The sequence below is a fragment of the Chaetura pelagica genome, unplaced genomic scaffold (genome assembly GCF_000747805.2).
Source record: "Chaetura pelagica isolate M959 unplaced genomic scaffold, ChaPel_1.0 scaffold418, whole genome shotgun sequence".
Classification (NCBI taxonomy): Eukaryota; Metazoa; Chordata; class Aves; order Apodiformes; family Apodidae; genus Chaetura; species Chaetura pelagica.
Window position 1 is genome coordinate 69,116 of NW_009954232.1, and position 18,056 is coordinate 87,171.

The window sequence follows — 18,056 nt, forward strand, 5'->3', positions numbered from 1 at the left end:
AAGCCTCCGCTCTGCAGGGCCAGGAAGCGTCCCTGTGGCGGGGTTGGTGCGGAGGGAGCCGGGGGTCCCGGGGCTGGTGTCGGGGGCTGCGCGGGGCGGGCTGCGAGGGCCTGGCAGCGGGGGCTGCTGCTGATGGGTTCGCGTTGGGGTCTGTGGGGTGAACTGAGCGCTGCCCCAGAGCGCTGGTGATGGGCTGGGTGGCACCGGGTGCCTGGGGTAGAGATTGGGGATCCTCGGTCCTGCTTCAGGCCGGGTGAGATTTTGTCTTCGTAAACACGCTATGTCTTTTGCTGACAACCCCCTGCTGCAGATGGGGTCAGGATCATGCAGATGCGCAGGATGATAATCAAATTAGGCAGAGTATCCTATAGGTGTACACGCAGACTTGGTTTTCATGGCACATAGTTAGGTGAATAGCTGATACGTGATCTACAAATGGGTCTGTCGTAACATTTTCTAAATGTAAAAACTCTTATAGAGAGTTCATGCTAAACCATGTGTCCAGGTGAGGTTTTTTTCTGGTACAAAGAACCCTGGAGCTCAATTTCCTGTATTATTAAAGCATGGCCTGGGTGGCCTTAAGCAAGTCCTGCAGACTCTGTGGCTTAACTTCCCCAACTAAAAATAATTGAGCCAGGGCTGTTGATCTACTTTGTAAGGTACTCTGGGCCTTGTTATTTGAAAGTACAGATTTCAACAACATTTTCTATAATTTAAGAGAACCACCATAATAATTGTAACTACACTTATTTGAATACGTGCGCCTTAATAATCACTAACAGCCCTTCTGCTGTACAACATAGAGCATTTCTGTAAAAACATCAGGTGAAAACTTAGCTTGTTAATTTTCCAGTGAGCTGTGTAATTTCAGGTTATGCTTACAGAGTAGAATACATTTAGCATTGTTTATTAACTTAAAATATGCAGTTTGCAGTGTGGCTTTTTCCCCACTAATTTTTACTTGAATGTGTACATGTGTTTTATGTTTGTATAATAGGTGAAAATACATGACATACGGAAATAGGTACCTGGTACCTACATTGTTACTGTAAATAATTCTAACTACCTCTTGTAAGGGTACATTTTCTTTATTTCCAGACACAATCTTAGATTATTAAGAGCAAAATATAGCTTTATATGGAACTGCAGATTTTGGAGTCTCCGTGAAATGAAAATAAGGTGTTAGACATTGTGTATTGTTTATATAACTAAGAGTAATACTCTGCTTTTCTTGTAGTCTAGTTTCTGAAGTTAAAGGGTACTATCTACATGTTGTGGACGATTTCCATATTTTCATAGAATATGTTACCTGAATCTTAGCCTACACCACAGTCCTTCACTCCGCCATTTGTCATGTGTTGCTGTGTATATGTGCGTAACAAATCCCTACTGAATCTTACCTAACTCTGCTCTTAACATAATAATAGGTGTCTTGTGAGTCTTTGGTAATGTTCTGTAATTGTTAATAAACTGTAATGACAGATGTTATATATGGAACACAACAGAATACTTGAAATAATGGGAATATTGGGAATGCAGCCTTTGAAGATTATCAGAATACTGTAAACTTGTATCCATTAGATAGTTAACGTACATATGAAGCTTGAGAACATACATCACATTAGTAAGATGTAGTTTGGAGGGTGAAGGAATTCAAGAAACACGTAGATGTGGCACTTAGGGCATGCTGTAGTGATCAGGGTTGTAGGGGCTTTTTTTGGTGGGTGTTTTCTGGTGGGGTGTGTGTGGTTGTTTTTGCTGGTTTGTGGGTTTTTTTGTGTTGATGCTTGGACTTGGTTATCTCAGAGGTCCTTTCCAGCCATGACAATTCTGTGAATTAACCAAAACCTTTGTATGTTTTCCTGGAAGGGTAAATTTATTTTCAAGCTGATTGTTTCTGAATTTGCTGAACAAATGCATCAGTGTCATGGTGTGTTGTAAATTCTGTTATTCTGAGCTCATAGAATTTCTTCTTGACAGAAGAAATAGCAGTTCGTATGAAGAGTAAGAGAGAATTTCTTTTGTGGTGGTACCAGCCAAAGCAGATGAAGGGACTTTGTGTAAGAGGAGACTTTCATTATTGTCTGTGTAAATGGCCTTAGTAGTAAACGGTTACATATAAATTGAAATTTGCAAAGCAGATAGATAGAATGCTGTTTGCATTACAGCTGGTATGACTTTTATTCAAATCTGGGTGCTTATTTTTCTAGGAAGCTTCTAGGAAGGTTTCAGCCTGTAGTCATGGTATTTTCTTGGAAAAAGTCCAAATGGTACACTTCTAGCTGAGAATGCTGTTTTGAGTATTGTTAAAACTAATAATCAGGCAATTTGAATAAAAAGGGGTTTATGCAATTTGAACTGAATTAAGTATTTAATGACAGATCATTAAGTAAAACTGGTTTTGATGAACTGAATTACATTCAGGAATACTCATATATTAATTTTGATCCTTTGTGTTGTTTTATCTGTTTAAGTTTCTTAGACATCTGGATTCAGTTTTCTTATACAATTTATACAGGAATGAAGTCAAGGCAAGGGAAAATTCAGTGTTTGTTTTCACTTGGAAATCAAACAAAAAAGTGACTGTTCCTTTGTAAGCGCTTTTTGTATATAGTGACAGGGTTTCTTATGTGTTTTAGGCCTACATGTCTACATGAAACCGTGCTATTGGAAAATGTTTCCCATAATTTTTTTTTACATCATTTAGCAAATGGCAGATTGCTTGGTATCTTCCATTTAAATCAAGTATGGAAATAGTAGAAGCTGTTGTGTTTTTTTTTCATAGAAAAATGAAGCATAAAATAAAGTCCTCCGTTTTGCCAATGCTTTCATAAACCAGATACACAAGAGATTATATGTAATACTTTATTTTCTTGGTATGGTTTCTGGTGAATCTTTAGAGCCAGGAAAAATAATAGGAACAGGCAGAAAAGAGAGAGAACATAGAGTACTTCAGTGGCAGCACCCCAGGAATGCTACTTGTTCTACAGAAGGGATTCTGCAGCTCTGGCAAGTTCTGGCTCAGTGTTCCTGGCTGTGCTAGGTAGCCAGTTTTTTGGCCAGTTATGTTTAGCAGAGCTGATCCAACTTTCTACTCTTCAGTGAAACTGCCAGTGTTTTCAACTGGCAAATAGGCATTTTCCAGGAAATCTGACACTGCCTTTTTTACCATGAAGCCCTTTTTGGCTGTGATATCTCTTAAATTTAGTTTTAGGACAGCAAATTCTTGAGCTTGCAGGATGAGGATGTTCATTGTTTTGGCAGCTAGAATGTATTTGGCACCAAGTAATATTCAATTGGTTTTGAGATTGTCCTTGCCTACAGTGAGAAATAATTGAATTTTAATAAAGTCAAGGAAGCTAATACTCTCTTACAAGTATTTCTTTATTAATAGTATGTAGAAGTTACTAGTATAAAATTGAATCAGGTGCTTTTTGATGGTAAAAAGAAGGCTGTTCTTGAACTTAGATTTCAGTCCAAAACTGAAAAGAAGTATTAGGGAGATTATCTAGTTCTATGTTGGTACTTCAGCTGTAGATAATTCAGCATATGCAGGATTTATAGCTTTATATTTTGAATGCTCTATAATAGTATTTTAAGCTTAACAGCAAAGACATGCAAAAAGTTATCATTTAGAAAGATGAGCTTGATTAAGGTCAGAAGTGAGTAAGTCTGTTCATATTCACACTTTTGAAAGATGAGGCAGCTAAGAGATGGGAGTGCATTTTTTCCTTCTTCCCACCCTGTGCTCCAAACTTTGCAGGATTTATAGAAGTGTTTTATTTTTAGAAAATCTGTATCTACCAATCTATTTCTTTAACAATTTTCTATCAAACAGCCTGCCCTTCCCCATTCCCAACCAAAACAAACTTAAACTGGCTTATTAATTTAGACAGTTTTCCCATGAAAAATCCTTCTGAGGTCTCCACCACAAGCATCAGTAATCTGCCAGGTCACTGAAAAAAGTCTCTGTGAGTGAAACATGAATGGACAAATTTTTAAAAATACTGTAATTTTGCAATCATAAAGTTGGTGATGTTTTTCCTCTACAGTTGTGGTATTTCAATTTTACACAGTAAGAATTTGAGGTATTTTGCCCTCTGTCATCTCTGTTTACTAATTTTATTTGATTACCTCTGTGAATTGCACAGCATAATAAGCTGGTGTGCACAGTTACACAGAGCATAGTGATCGCAGAGGGAGAGGCAAAGGTGACAAGACAAAACTGGCAAGCAGGTTTAGGATTCAGCACAATGCAAGACAAAAATATTGCTGATTTGTGCAAGGTTTTACACCAAAACTCACTTTTATGTAATGCTTCTCTAAAATATAGCCCTTTGTAGCATAGGATGGTACCAGTTGTTCTAAAATGTAAATTTGCATAGTTTATATAACTGAACATGAACAAACACTATACAAACAGAGCAATGAAAAAAGTTGCCAGATATCCTGCAGGAAGCAAGTATCAAGTTTACTGATAGTCCTGTTGACTGTAGCCATGGACAGTTCAGCCTAATCTTTTCAGCCTAGAGTTGACAGCTCCTAAATAAAATCTTTACTCTCTGTTTTAAAAGGAAACAGGACAGAAAAAAACATGTGACTAATCTTCCTTTTCCCATCCGTTTCCATATACCTGTTAGCATAGATAATTGTTCTGCCTCTGATTTTTCCAGTATGCAGAGAACCACCAGGCTCTGCCCTTGGTGTAGCACCATGTATTTCATGTGCTCTGCTGACATTGATGGTTCTATTACAAAAGTACAGTGGTGAATATAAATAGATCTATGTTAATTTTAAGGCCTGCTGGAAACACATGACAAAGGAATCGATTCTGAAGAGGAAAAGGACATATATTTTAATGTCAGAAATTTTACTGTTGGCGTTTGAGCACGACACCCTTCGGGTTTGTTTTTTTTCCAAATCAGAAGCTAATCCATGCATCCTGTGTTCCTTTGTTTTAAACGCCACACCTTCCAGTCATTGCAGCCCTGTCCCTTTCGCTTGAGTGACTGCCACTTAGCTGACATGGCTTGTGAGCATTGTGTGTACGACAAAATAGAGAATTGAGACCTAAAGTTTGATTGCTGTCTCCTTAGGCAATTCAAATAACAGCTAAAGAATTTCTGCTAGAGGTTTTGAGAGTCAACTGCAAAATCGGTAATTTCTTAACAGGATGATACAAATTTGAGTTCACCTGCTTTCAGCTAAGGGAGGAGAATATTGCAATCTAATCTGCCTAAAAACAAGTCATAGCAGCTCCCTCGCTAACTTCCCCATTGTGTTTGTGGTTTCCCTTTGAGCTACAACATCTGGTTCAGAAACGTAAAGCCTTGGTTAAAAAACTGTGGTGTTGAAGAATATTGCAAATCAAGTATTCCAGCAGCTACTTGGTTTCACTTGAAAAAATGTGTATTGCTTTTTCATTAGTCTGTATAAAATTTGTTTTCTGCTTTAATTCTCTTAAATGGCTGCATTTTGAAAATTGGATGTACTTGTTTGAGAAAAAAAAAGTCTCCAGAGCTGCATCTTTTTCTGTGCTGTGGTTCTGTGTGATATTTTGGGGAGTTGATTTAACATCTCACTCAGTCAGCAATTCAGGGGCTTTTTCATGTTCGTGAGTTGCTTTTGTGCTTTTTGTCAGTGGGAGTAGTTAAACACAGTCTTGATTCTGTTTGCTTTTTTTAGATTCTGCTTTTAGTCTTTTTAATTATGCGTTCCTACAGTCATTATCAAGTAGTAAATATAATTGCAATAATAAAACAATATCACAGTTTGACATAGAAGTTGTTGAAATTTCAGGAGAAGAAACTCTTTTAAAAAGTTTCATTTTCACATTGTTTGAAATTTATACAAGCTTTTCTTTGTTAGGTTGGATGTGTGAGATCTGCTTGTCTGCCAGATCTCCTTCATGCATTTCCAGAGTATTTCCACACAAATAGGCTTAATCAGCTTTTAGAGGGTGTCTGTTCTGTAACAGGAACTCCCAAGTGAGCCACAGCTTTGGCTTTCAAGTGAAAAGGAAGAGAAACTTTGAAAAAATTATCAGGTCTTCGAATTGTGAAGAGAGGATGTCAGATGGAACAGTTCAGGAAAAGTCCCTGTCCCTTTTCCATGACTTACACCCCTGCTTTTGACTCAACATTGTATTGCAAGGGATTCAATCAATTACTACTGGCTATGTGCTTTCTTTCAGTGTTTCCAGGCATTTGGGCCTGTGAAGTCCCTTGATGCAAATCCCCAGTGCTTCTTTTTCTTCTATGTGTACAGGGAGAGATTGGATTGATGTTAGTTAAAAGGATGAGAGTCTGAATCATGTGTTGTGAGATAAAGCAGCCTGCCTGCTATTCCAATTGTAATTTTTAAACTATATGTTAATTTAGATAATAATTTGATGTTATTTTATTTATGTATTTATTTTCTTCTGGAGAGCTTGGAACACACAGTGAGGATGAGCTTGTCAGGAAAAAATGTTTTAGAAACTAGAAGAATAGATGAGAAAAGCAGTCTTTTAAATAGTACTTGAAATTAGTTCTCATTACCTAACTGTTAACAGCTTTGTTTTAGGAAGATGAAAGTGTTGGTTCTTGAATATGCTTATATATCAAGTCAGGCTGCTAAGGCACCGTTCTTTTCACACTAGATGTCAGTGTTAACATACCTGTTCTGTGACCTCAGGTGTAGTCATTCTGTTGTCCTCGTGGATACACCTGTATTTAATACTTTGGTTACAATTTCTTGTCAAAATGCCAAAACAGTGACCAGAAATAGTGATTTGTATGTTGATCCTTAGTGGGTGGCTGTCAGTAAATCTTTTTCTTGTGAAACTCCTATCTTTTCTGCCCTCTATTGTACCAAGTAAACCCAGGAGAACCAGGCTGATCTTTGTTAAAACATCTGCTACAATCTTTCCAATACTTGGATTTTCCTTTCATCTTAGTTTTGAATAAGATGGCCTTGAAAACCTGATAGGTAAGAAATGAGTGATAACTGTCTCACTTAAAATTAAATCCATGGGATCATCATAGCTGGTTTTTTATCCTTTCAAACTGTAAATAATTAGCTGACTAGCAGTAGTTTGTGAGATGTCTGATAAGGTCATTTGTTAATGTGTTACTTGACCATGTTGTGAGACTACTCCAAGGCATGTGGTTATTCGCCTTGTTTCTTTTTTGGTTTACAGAATTTTTTGTTGGTCGCCCGTGTTTCATCTGGGACTTCTGTAATGGTGACCATAACGTAAATTTCCTGGTGGTTGAAATTGGTCCTGTATATCAGGAAGTACAGTCACTGTTTTCTGCCTGTGGCTCTAATGGTGACCACAGCCTATCTTCCAGAATAAAAAGCCTCGCTTGAAGGTATTGTGGTTAGTAATAATAAATAGTGTGACATGATGAGCAGTGGATTAACCACTGTTGTTTTTCTGTCCTTAGCTTCTGCAGAAGCTATTGTTCTGTTTCTCTATAAATTAACTGTTGCTTGTTTACATTCTTCTTAGTGTATTTTTTCCCTCAGGATTTTAGCTATCAGTAGGTTTGTTACACTGTGCTCTATTCTTTTCAATGCCACGTCTAAGTGTCCAGAAATACTTCCTTTGATATCAAGAGAAGAGGAGCTGGCAAATGTCCTACAAAGCATTTGTTATTTTGGGGACCTTGGACTCAAAGAAGGCAGTGGTTGGGTTCAAGGCCCAAGGTTTTATTGGAATAGAAGCTCAAATGTTTTTCAGACAACTTGTTCAAGTTTTATTGTAAGAGTAGATGTAGCTCAAACATATATATTGGTCCCATTTATTCACAATGAGAAGTAGTATGCTTCTAAAATAACACATTTAGTTCCTGTAAGTTGTTATAGGCTGGAGAGGCTCAGGTGGTGGCAATGGGGCTTGGCAGGCTGACCCAGACTGTGTTGCTATAGCTAAGGAACTTGGTGGCCACAGAAACTAGCTGGGTGCAGGTGGGAATGCTGTAGAGATATGCTCTGCTTGGAGTTTGTGCATGACTGCATCTACAAATTATGAAGTGAGCAGTTAGCTTCCGTTTTTGGATGTATAAGGAAGGGAAGTATTGGCCCTACAATTAGAAACACAGTATGTTTTTCATATGAAATTTTAAAGGCAAGACAACAGAATTTGATAATGTAATTTCCCTTTTATTTTTGGGTGTAGCTGTAAGGCAACTGAACAAATGCATTTTTCCAAGAATAGTAAAGAGAAGCTACAGTTTTCAAATTCTTTCTTTAATTTTAGAAAGCTGCACATTTGCAGAAGTTGTTGCTGCTGTTGATGTGAACACTCTTGCCAATGAAGTTTATAAGCACAACTTTCCCAGCACACCATTATGGGCAAAGACAATTGAGGTGAGTAATGAATGTCTTTTTTACTCTAGTCTGGCATTTGTAGAAGCAAGTTGTCTTCACTGTCCTTATTAATAAAAAGATAAACAAAAGGATTTAATTTATGTTGTCATAAATATATCAGTTTTACAGTAACTTTGCATTCTGTTGCTGTGGTTGCTTGTTGAAGTTAGAGGAATGCTCACACTGCAGCGAGTAAATTTCCTGAAAGTCCTGGCTGCTGCATCAAGAAATGTTACATAAATGTCAATAGGAATGCTTACCACCTAGAAAGGAATGACAAAAATCATAGGTTTAGATTGAGAAAATATTTTCATCTATTTTTAAAGAATTTAATTAAATCACTTGGAGGCATGCCTCCATTTTGTTGTTAAAGTTGAGCTCAGTAAAACACAATAAATTATATCAGATGGGACAGTCCTGCAATTTTTTGTGGGATCAATAGATCAAATGTTTTAGGAATTCTGTGCCTTTTCCAAATTACTTGAGGAAAGACTAGGTAAAATTTGATTCTGTTTTAATAATTGAGGGGCAAACTAGGCATGTAATTTTGCCTGGATTTAGATAGAAAATTCTGTATACTTCTTTATCTTCTTTTACAGTTTTACAACATGACAGTAAAAGATACATCAAATTAAGTAAGAAGTAAATAGATGACTAAAGGTTAAATGCTTATTCAGCACTCGATAAAAATCAACTAAATGATAGCTTACTGTTTTATACAGGTAAAAGAAGATGAATGCTTGCATATGTTTCCTCATAGTAGATAAGAGCAGCAAGACAGTCTTTGAATTTATTGGAAAAAAACCCCCAGCTTTTATCTAGTATCTGTGAGCAATTATATTACATTTGATATATAGATATCCCTTAAAATATGTAAGGCAGTGATTTCTTTGTCCAGCACATCGCTCCGTGATCATTATCCTTTTTCTGTCCTCTTGACCCATTAATATTTTATCCTCCCAGTGTTGGTTAAAATTTAGTCTAGAGGAACTTATACCTGTGTAATTAATTCATGCCACATTCTTTCTTCTCTGAACAGAAATATTTTTACAGATTAAAGCTTTCAGTTGTATATCTTTGAGGGATTTTTACTGACCGAAAACTAGAATGAAGTAAACTTCACAGGATGTGTTGGCAATGAGCTCAAGAGTTAAACCCCACAGTCTGGACCTGTAAAAACTATCATGTTAACACCTGAGTGATCTGAGAACTTCTGTTCAGATATTTTGTCTTTCAAGAAGATCTAATTTTTCAAGCCATTTTTAATATGTTAATATTGGTTTTGATGTACAAAGACTTCATATCTGAATAATAATACTGTGTTTGGAGGAGGGGTGGAAGCAACTGGTCAGTATTTTTATGTGATCTACTCAAAGGACCACTACACAACTCTTCTGAAAGAACCAGTAGATTAAAAACTTCAAGATTATGTGTAGATCCCAACACTGTTAGTGGTTTTGATTCATATTCAAAGTAATTAATGTGTATTTGTATTGTATGGTTTGCCAAGGTAGAAAAAAATTGAAGCAATTAGGTCAAATGGGAGATTAGGTGATTTTTTGCTAGATGAAGCATGCAGTGGAAGTAAGAGGAAATAGTTTGATCTGGAAGATTACTTTAGAGTTTCATACAATTAGCAACACTCACCATTCTTCTATTTTTTCTTTTTTTATTCAGGGCATAACACTGAAAGAATTTGACAGATTATCTTTTGATATGGTTTTGATGAGTCCTCCCTGTCAGCCATTTACAAGGTAGATAAAGCACACATTGGAGAAAAGTGCAGTTCCTACAGTATGGACTGTTAAAGGAGAAATGTTTTCAAGAGTGACACTATGTGTGATTCATCTGTGTTGTCTTTCTCTTCCTAAGCAAAAATGTTGTAGCTCTTTTCACTGTGATGTTTACTAAAAGTGGAATGCAGCAATTTGAATCTTAATTATTGATCATGTAATTCAGTTTAAATCAATTAAGCTTCTTACAACACCTGTTTTGAATACTGCATTGTTCCTCTGAGAAATTAAAAGATTTTGCTGTTCGGGGGTGCTTCCTTTCTCTTTAGATATCAATCTAATCTTTTCTGGGGGCACTGGAGGAGGACTGGAATATCTCACTTCTGCCTTGGACTACAAGTATTATTTGGTTTTATTTGTACTTTGAAATTATATGTGCACACAAATAGGTAATTCTGAGGAATGTTTCTGTTTTAGCCAAGACTAGGAGGATGATGATTTCAAAATTATTTTGTGGAAGATATAGAGGAATACTAATTAATCAAGTATATTTATTAAGAAGTGAATAGTGAGTTTCCTGAGATGTTCTTTGTCAGATTAGTTTCAAATTCATATTGTTTGACAGCAGTGGCTGGTGGAGACAAGATTCTAGTAACTACTCATGTAAAGTAATGAAGTATAAATTAGGAGAACACAAGCCTCAATCTTACATTATAATTTTTAAACCTACATGAGCTGTCCAATTTAATGTTACAATATTGGTTACAAAGTTATTCACATGGGGCCAAATGATGGGAACTGGGCTTTGCTTCATAGAAATAATTTAATATATTTAATGTAAAATAGCAGGATATTCCCAGGAACCCAGTGGTTTTTTTTGTTCTTTCAGAGCCAAGTGTATTCAAGGGGTTTGCTGGACAAGACCAGAATGCTAAACAGTTTGCACACTGCAGGGTGAATTTCATTACCAAATGCTTCAATTTTAACTTCACTGTGAGCTAGTGGATTCCAGGGCCACTCTTTCAGTCCTTAGGACACTGCCTCTCTGAGCCGCTCTTCATGTCTATACATGATGCTTTTCCAGAATCCCTTTTTGAGACTCAAAGCAAGAAGTGTTAGCATTCTGTAGAAAAGTGTAAGTCAAATGTCAGTCTGCTCTGAGTAATATTCAGCTTTTTCATTATTCTTTCTTAGAATTGGCCTGCAGGGTGATGTATCTGATCCACGGACAAAGAGCTTTCTCTATATCCTTGATATTCTCCCAAGGTATAAATGAACTTTTATCTCAGCTCTTAAACCTTTGTTGTAACTGTGTAGTTCTTTTGATATTTCAGCAAGACAAGCAATCTAGAATGTTTTACAGGGATACTGCTAGTATTATGTTGCATTGCTTGTTTGTGTTCACATTTTGATGTATAATTTATAAATACTGGTATTTTATCAATGCCATTATAATTTCATAGTTACAGTATATGCTTTCATTATCCGGTTTTCTTTTTAGTGTATGTCTGTTTAAATTGTAGCTATAGCATAAATGAAAAAAATTTAGTTGTATATTTTCAGTTCAACATGAAACTTCATTGACTGTATGTAGAAGCAGGAGAAGGTAATATAATAGTTTGCTAATGGACACCATGGAAACATAAAAATTGTTTGAAATACGAAGTTTAAAAAGCTTTGATTCAATGTTCAGTCACCTTTTGAATAGGTAACGTTTTTATATGTATTATTGACAGCATAATACAAGACATCTTCTGTCCCCTTTGTTCTTGAAGTGTCTATTCTTTCTTTTTGGTGCTGCTTCTAGGTATCTTGAGGTAGCTTGTGTATTTTGGGCTTGTAGTACAATCTCTTGTTTTAAGTAGTAATACTAAGGAATTCAAATAGCACTGCACTGTCTGAACAGTGCCCTTGTCTTTCTGTTGATCTGTCATTTTTGGCCCATGAGACCCCAGTTCCTAATAAAATAGCCATAATTATTTGGATTATTTATGCCTTAAATTTTGAAACAGTAAATCCAAGCAAATCAGTTTTTGCTGACCTAAATTGTTCTTACTGAGAGTGTTAAAAATAAGCTCCAAGTAATGCTTATAGTCTTTTTTTGGGAAGAGATGCATACCACTGTAGCAATCTTTCATGGGGAAGTGGAGCAAGCAATTGCTCAGGGAGATCATCCAGCAGAAATCTCTGCTTCAGGATTGAGATGTCTATTGGACACCAGCTGGCATGAATCTGAGAATTCATTTACTGTTCCTAACAGTCCTGCTTCTGCTGGAGACTGGGACAGCTGTTTATATATTTCTTCTTTGGTGAGTCTTGCTGTCAGAATTGGAGGAAGATGAAGGGAGATTTGTCTGTCTTAGTTACTATTTTTTTGTCTGTTGTATTTTTGTTTGTTTGTTTGTTTGTTGGGGTTTTTTGGTGTGTGGTTTGTTTGGTGGGTTGTGTTTTTGGTTTTTTTGCCTTTCTTTCAAACTGTTGCTAACACTGAGAGAAAAGGGTCTTCATCTTCCAGAAGCAACTTTTTTGCAGCCAGCAACATAAAATGGAACTACCCCTTTGCCTTTTTCATCAGTAGATAGAGAACACACTCAAAAGAGCCTAGAAAATCTGTGGCAGAAAAACAAAACAGAGCACAACACAGATTCTTTAGCCTAGTAAGCTAGACAATTAATAGGTAAAAAGAAATATTATTATTAGTCCTCCACAACTAGCAGAGATACAAAAGCAGGGAGATAACGGGGGGTTCCAAAAGTTGCGAAGGATGTGTTTTCTCGAACAAGGAATGTAACTCAGTCCACCAGACTGACCTTTCAAAATGATAAATTAAAACCAGCAGATAGTGTGTAAGTTAATAATTTATCAAAATATTAGCGCCTTCCTTATCCTTAAGGGAATCCTGACCTCAGTATTCCTTTCAGTTCTACTGAGACACACTTAAGAAGCTGGCTGCTTTGAGGACACTAGTGCATTAACATGGAAATGTTGCTTCCTGGTTGCTGTGGGCTTAACTGGGTAAAGGGCAGAAGCTTTTCCTTCTCAAAACCAAAGCTTTCGACACATGTTTTTCATCAGGATGATGCAAAGGAGCTAGGCTTGGCTGTGGCACTTTATCTCAACACCCCTGCTGGTGTCCCTTATCTCCCTTGGGCAGGTTGTTTCTCTAGGCTGTACTTGCTGTAAGCAGTCTGAAATATGTTCAAGATGATGGCTTGTGCAGAGTTGCTCAGTTCCAATAGATTATGTTTTACTGAGATAGTGTTTGTGCATTTTTTTTTGGATATGACATGCTTGCCAGACATTGAGTATGGAGTAATTCAGCCCAAAAAAGGGAAATTCCTAATATAGAAATTATCACTTTGCATTCTAAATTGGTACAGCATGCATTCAGTTTACAGAAACTATAAAATAATTTTTCATCCCTTGGTTGTTCTACCTTATGTTTAGCCTTTTAAAACTTGGAACATCCAGCTGACAGTCTGACCTGAATGGTCCAGATACTGTCTGCTTATTGTGTCTAAGCCATAACTCAGGGCAATCTAACACTAAGATGTCAAAGTGCTGCTTTTACAGACACATTAGTAATGTTAATACCTGCCAAGTACTTAACACATACTCTTTGTACAGTGATTACTCACCTTGTGATCTGTTGATCCTGTGTGAGCTCTTGCATTTAGGCTATGTTCTGTATTCATTACTTTAAAAACAAGTTTCATAGTAGGTGATGATGATGTTAAGTGTGGGTACACATGCCAATGGATATGTTTCCCATTCATCTGCAGGGAATTTGGCTGATGCTGCTTTTTCAGTTTAGTATTTTTTTTTCACTATTATTTTTAGTTTTATTTTTTTATTTGGCATAGTATCTTGTATGTTTTCCAATTTCTTGTGAAATGCTTTAGTTCTTTAATGCTTCATGTGATTGCCTTTAACTGATGGTAGTCAGGAATGTGATGAAAAAAATTCTGCTGTGATTTGCACCAGTGGAAGTCCAAAGTCACTTATTGACAAATAAGCACAGAGCTGATGTCTGACGGCATTAGTGTCCCGTTTCTGTATGCTGTTCTGACATCCCACTGTGTGTGACAGACATACCCTGTCTACATTAGGCTTACTAGAGAATTAATCAGTGCCAGGGAATGTTCCCAGAGACTTGAATCTGAATCATGTATGCTCCAAAATTGTTAGAATGGTCCCTGGCACAACTTGGGCATGTTCCTTTCTCCAGAGAATGAACATGCTGTTCTTGGAATGAATCTGTTTCCAGACCACTGCACTGATCTTTCTAAACCTCAGGCACTTCACTCCCTCCATCAAAATGAAAAAGTAAAATATAGAAAACTGATAGGATCTACAGTTTGAGCTCTAAACATGCTATATTTCTTAAAGCAATTAGATAAATACTGGTTTTGCTGTGTTATCCCTGAAGTTGATGGGACACTTTGATTTTGGTTTTCAGCACTTAAACAAAAAGTTTTTTGTTCCATGGCTAAATAGTGATTTTTTCCTCCCAGAAATTATCTTTCCTATGACAAACTCAGTCTGTTGAATATCAGTATTGTGCTTTGGGAAATGAACAGCGGTAAGCAATTTCAGAAGCACGTGCATGGGATACAGCAGCCCATCTGAACATAAATGGGTTTTGTTGGTTTTTGTAATTATCAGCAGTCCACATTTTTAATTTAGTTGGGAATGATTTGATCTAGGCAACTGTGAGAGTTGAGGTGCATTTTTCTAAGGATGCTAAACTTTAGCAGCTAGAATAATGTGGAAATACTTTGATCTTGCACATAGCCAAACAAATCTGTGGATGAATAAAATTAAGTTTACATCTTGTAACTCTGACTTGTTGATTCCTTTTTTCTTTTTTTCTCATAGGCTCCAAAAGCTTCCAAAATACCTACTTTTAGAAAATGTTAAAGGATTTGAATCGTCTTCTGCAAGGTAAAGTGTAATTTATGCAGGTTTTAGTTTCCAGTAAAGGACATGTTCTTCAGAAGAGGAAGGCAGAATTTTTATATCCTAAAATTGAAGTTAACAAAATGGAGTGAGATGGGACAGCTGGCAGTTGTGTGCTAAAAATACTGTTTTATTTTCGGAGTGAAAATACTAAGTTTTGAAAGGAACTTGCTAAACAACTATTTGTTTCTCTAAGCAGATAAAATATAACAAGTTGATTCCATTTATTTTATTTGATAATTTCGTGACCCATAGAAAGGATCAATATTAATTTTCATAGAAAAATAACTAGGTGTATCATGCAGAGGTTTGAGTATTTTATCCATGACAGGACCTCATGGTATCTTTTGTTAAGACCACAGTACAGCATAGGAGCTTTCTTCAGTAGCTTTGTTGACAGTAGATTATCACTGATCCAGGGTTGCCATCATATGATCCAGAAATATAGTGTGAAGACTGTATAAAATCTTTGTCTGAAATGTGGAAGAGGGAAGTTGTCAGTAAGGTTACCTAATGACATCAGGAGCATTGTCTTTTCTTGTGGGCAAAGCAGATATTGTGGTCTTCCATCTCATTTTTTACTGGAACAGAGCTGGATCTTTCTACAGCATTCTTTAAAGCAACAAGAGAGCAGCCACGCGGCATCCAATGCTCCTTAATGAATATGGCAGGCAGCTGGGTTCGGCTTAGCTCATGCCATGTATGTGAACACAGGGAGGTAGTGAGCTGTTTGTAGTGATTTTAATCTCCTGTTCTATAATGTACAATAAAGAGAATGTCTTGCTCTCTGATTATTTTCCTGGTTGACACACTGTAAGTACTGTCCTAGAGGTGGGACGTTTTTTGAGGGGGAGTTTGAACGAAACTGGATGTGAGGTACCTGTATGTGTAATAGTATTTTTTTAGCTACAGTAACATTGAATTTTCTATGTTGTCTTCTCAAGTTAAAAAAATTTATTATTTCATATCTGTAATTCTCTGTCCGCTTCTTTCACTGAATATGCTGAATATCATGGTACCTAAGGTCCTGTATTTAATGTGTTTTTATTCAGGATAAAAAAGATAAAGGTTGTTTGAAGGACTAATTGTTGATTCTTCTTACTGCCAGAAGTGAACTTGTACGAACACTAGAAACATGTGGATTTAAATATCAAGAATTTCTCTTGTCTCCAACCTGTGTGAGTACTGAAATAGCTCTAATATTATTTAATTGTTCAGACTGCACCAAGTCTAAGAACATTTGAAAATTACTGTATTAGAAAAAGACAGTCCTGCCTAGAGCTGAAGATATTCCTCTGAATGAGAAAGCCATCTGGCATGACTTTTGATTTCTCATCAGTATACTGGCATAATCATAGATTCATAGAATGGTTAAGGTTGGAAGGGACCTTAAAGATCATCAGGTTCCAACCTCCCTACTATGACCAGAGAGACCTCACACTACACTAGACAGAATAAAGCCTCATCCAACGTGGTGTTAAACACCTTCAGGGAAGCGGCTTCCATGGTGTCCCTGGGCAACCTATTTCAGTGCCATACTACCCTCATGGTGAAGAATTTCTTTCTGATGTCTAACGTAAGTATACTCTCAGTTTAAAACTATTGTCCTATTACTAAAACCTTGTCCTATTACTGCCCTCTCTGGTGAAAAGCCCTTCCCCAGCCTTCCTGTAGGCTCCCTTCAAGTACTGGAAGGACACTTTAAGGTCTCCCTGGAACCTTCTCTTCTCCAGGCAGGATAGCCTCAACTCCCTCAACCTGTCTTCATAGCAGAGGTGCTCCAGCCCTTTGGCCATCTTCATGTCCCTTCTCTGCACCCTCTCCAACAGCTCCATGTCTTTCCTGTGCTGAGGGCACCAGAGCTGTACACAGTACTCCAGGTGGAATCTCACCAGAGCAGAGTAGAGGGGCAGAATCACTTCCCTGGCCCTGCTGACCACATTTCTTTTGATGCAGCCCAGGATGGAGTTGGCTCTCTGGGCTCCAGCACATACTCATGTTGAGCTTCTCATCTACTACCACCCCCCAAGTCCTCCTCAGGACTGCTCTCTATCCATTCTCCCCCCAGCCTGTATTTGTGCCTGGGGTTGTGCCGACCCAGGTGCAGGACCTTGCACTTGGCCTTGTTGAACTTCATGAGGCATTGGCCCACCTCTCCAGCCTGTCAGGGTCCCTCTGGGTGCCATCCCTTCCCTCTAGGGTGTCAACCACATCACACAGCTTGGTATTGGGAGCAAACTTGCTGAGGATACACTCAATTCCACTGTCCAAGTCTCCAACAAAGATGTTGAATAGCACTGGTCCCAGTACTGACCCCTAAGGAGCACCACTCGTCACTTGCCTCCACTTGGACACTGAACCATTGACCACAACTCTCTGGGTGTGGCCATCCAGCCAGTTACTTTTCCACCGAGTGGTCCATCTGTCAAATTCATGCCTTGTCAGTTTGGATACCAGAATGTTGTGTGGCACAGTATCGAAGGCTTTGCACAAATCCAGGTAGATGACGTCAGTTTCTCTGCCACCTTCCATCATCTCTGTATCCTTGTCATAGGAGGCCACCCAAGTGGTCAGATACGATTTGCCCTTAAGTGAAGCCATGTTGGCTGTCACCAGTCAGCTCCTTATTTTCCATGTGTCTTAGCAGATTTTCCAGGAGGATCTGTTCCATGATCTTGCTGGGCACAGAGGTGAGACTGACTGGCTTACAGTTCCCTGGGTCTTCCTTTTTCCCCTTTTTAAAAATAGGGGCTATGTTCCCTTTTTTCCATTTTTGTTTCATTCTCCCAGTCTCTGCTTTCACCTGCTGTGGCCTTTGCGATGAGGCTGGAGCACTTGCCAGAGAAGACTGATGCAGAGGAGTCATTGAGAACCTCAGCCTTCTCAACATCCTACATTATCCTTGGTTGTCCTTTTATCCCCAACATACCATATAGAAGGTTTTCCTACTGCTCTTTACAACCCTGGCGAGATTATACTCATAACAACATACTGCTGTTATTGCTCAGA

The 18,056-nt window shown here is 37.7% G+C and overlaps 1 protein-coding gene across 1 annotated transcript in view; it reads left to right on the forward strand.

Annotated features, from left to right (window-relative positions):
* The window catches only part of TRDMT1 (tRNA aspartic acid methyltransferase 1), a 31,546-nt gene that overhangs the window by 3,144 nt on the left and 10,346 nt on the right, over positions 1-18,056 (forward strand). Inside the window, exons 3-7 of the mRNA XM_010003615.1 lie at positions 8,246-8,355; positions 10,033-10,109; positions 11,283-11,354; positions 14,967-15,032; positions 16,156-16,225. Coding sequence (XP_010001917.1) covers positions 8,246-8,355; positions 10,033-10,109; positions 11,283-11,354; positions 14,967-15,032; positions 16,156-16,225 — 395 coding nt within the window. The remainder of the gene's footprint in view (positions 1-8,245; positions 8,356-10,032; positions 10,110-11,282; positions 11,355-14,966; positions 15,033-16,155; positions 16,226-18,056) is intronic.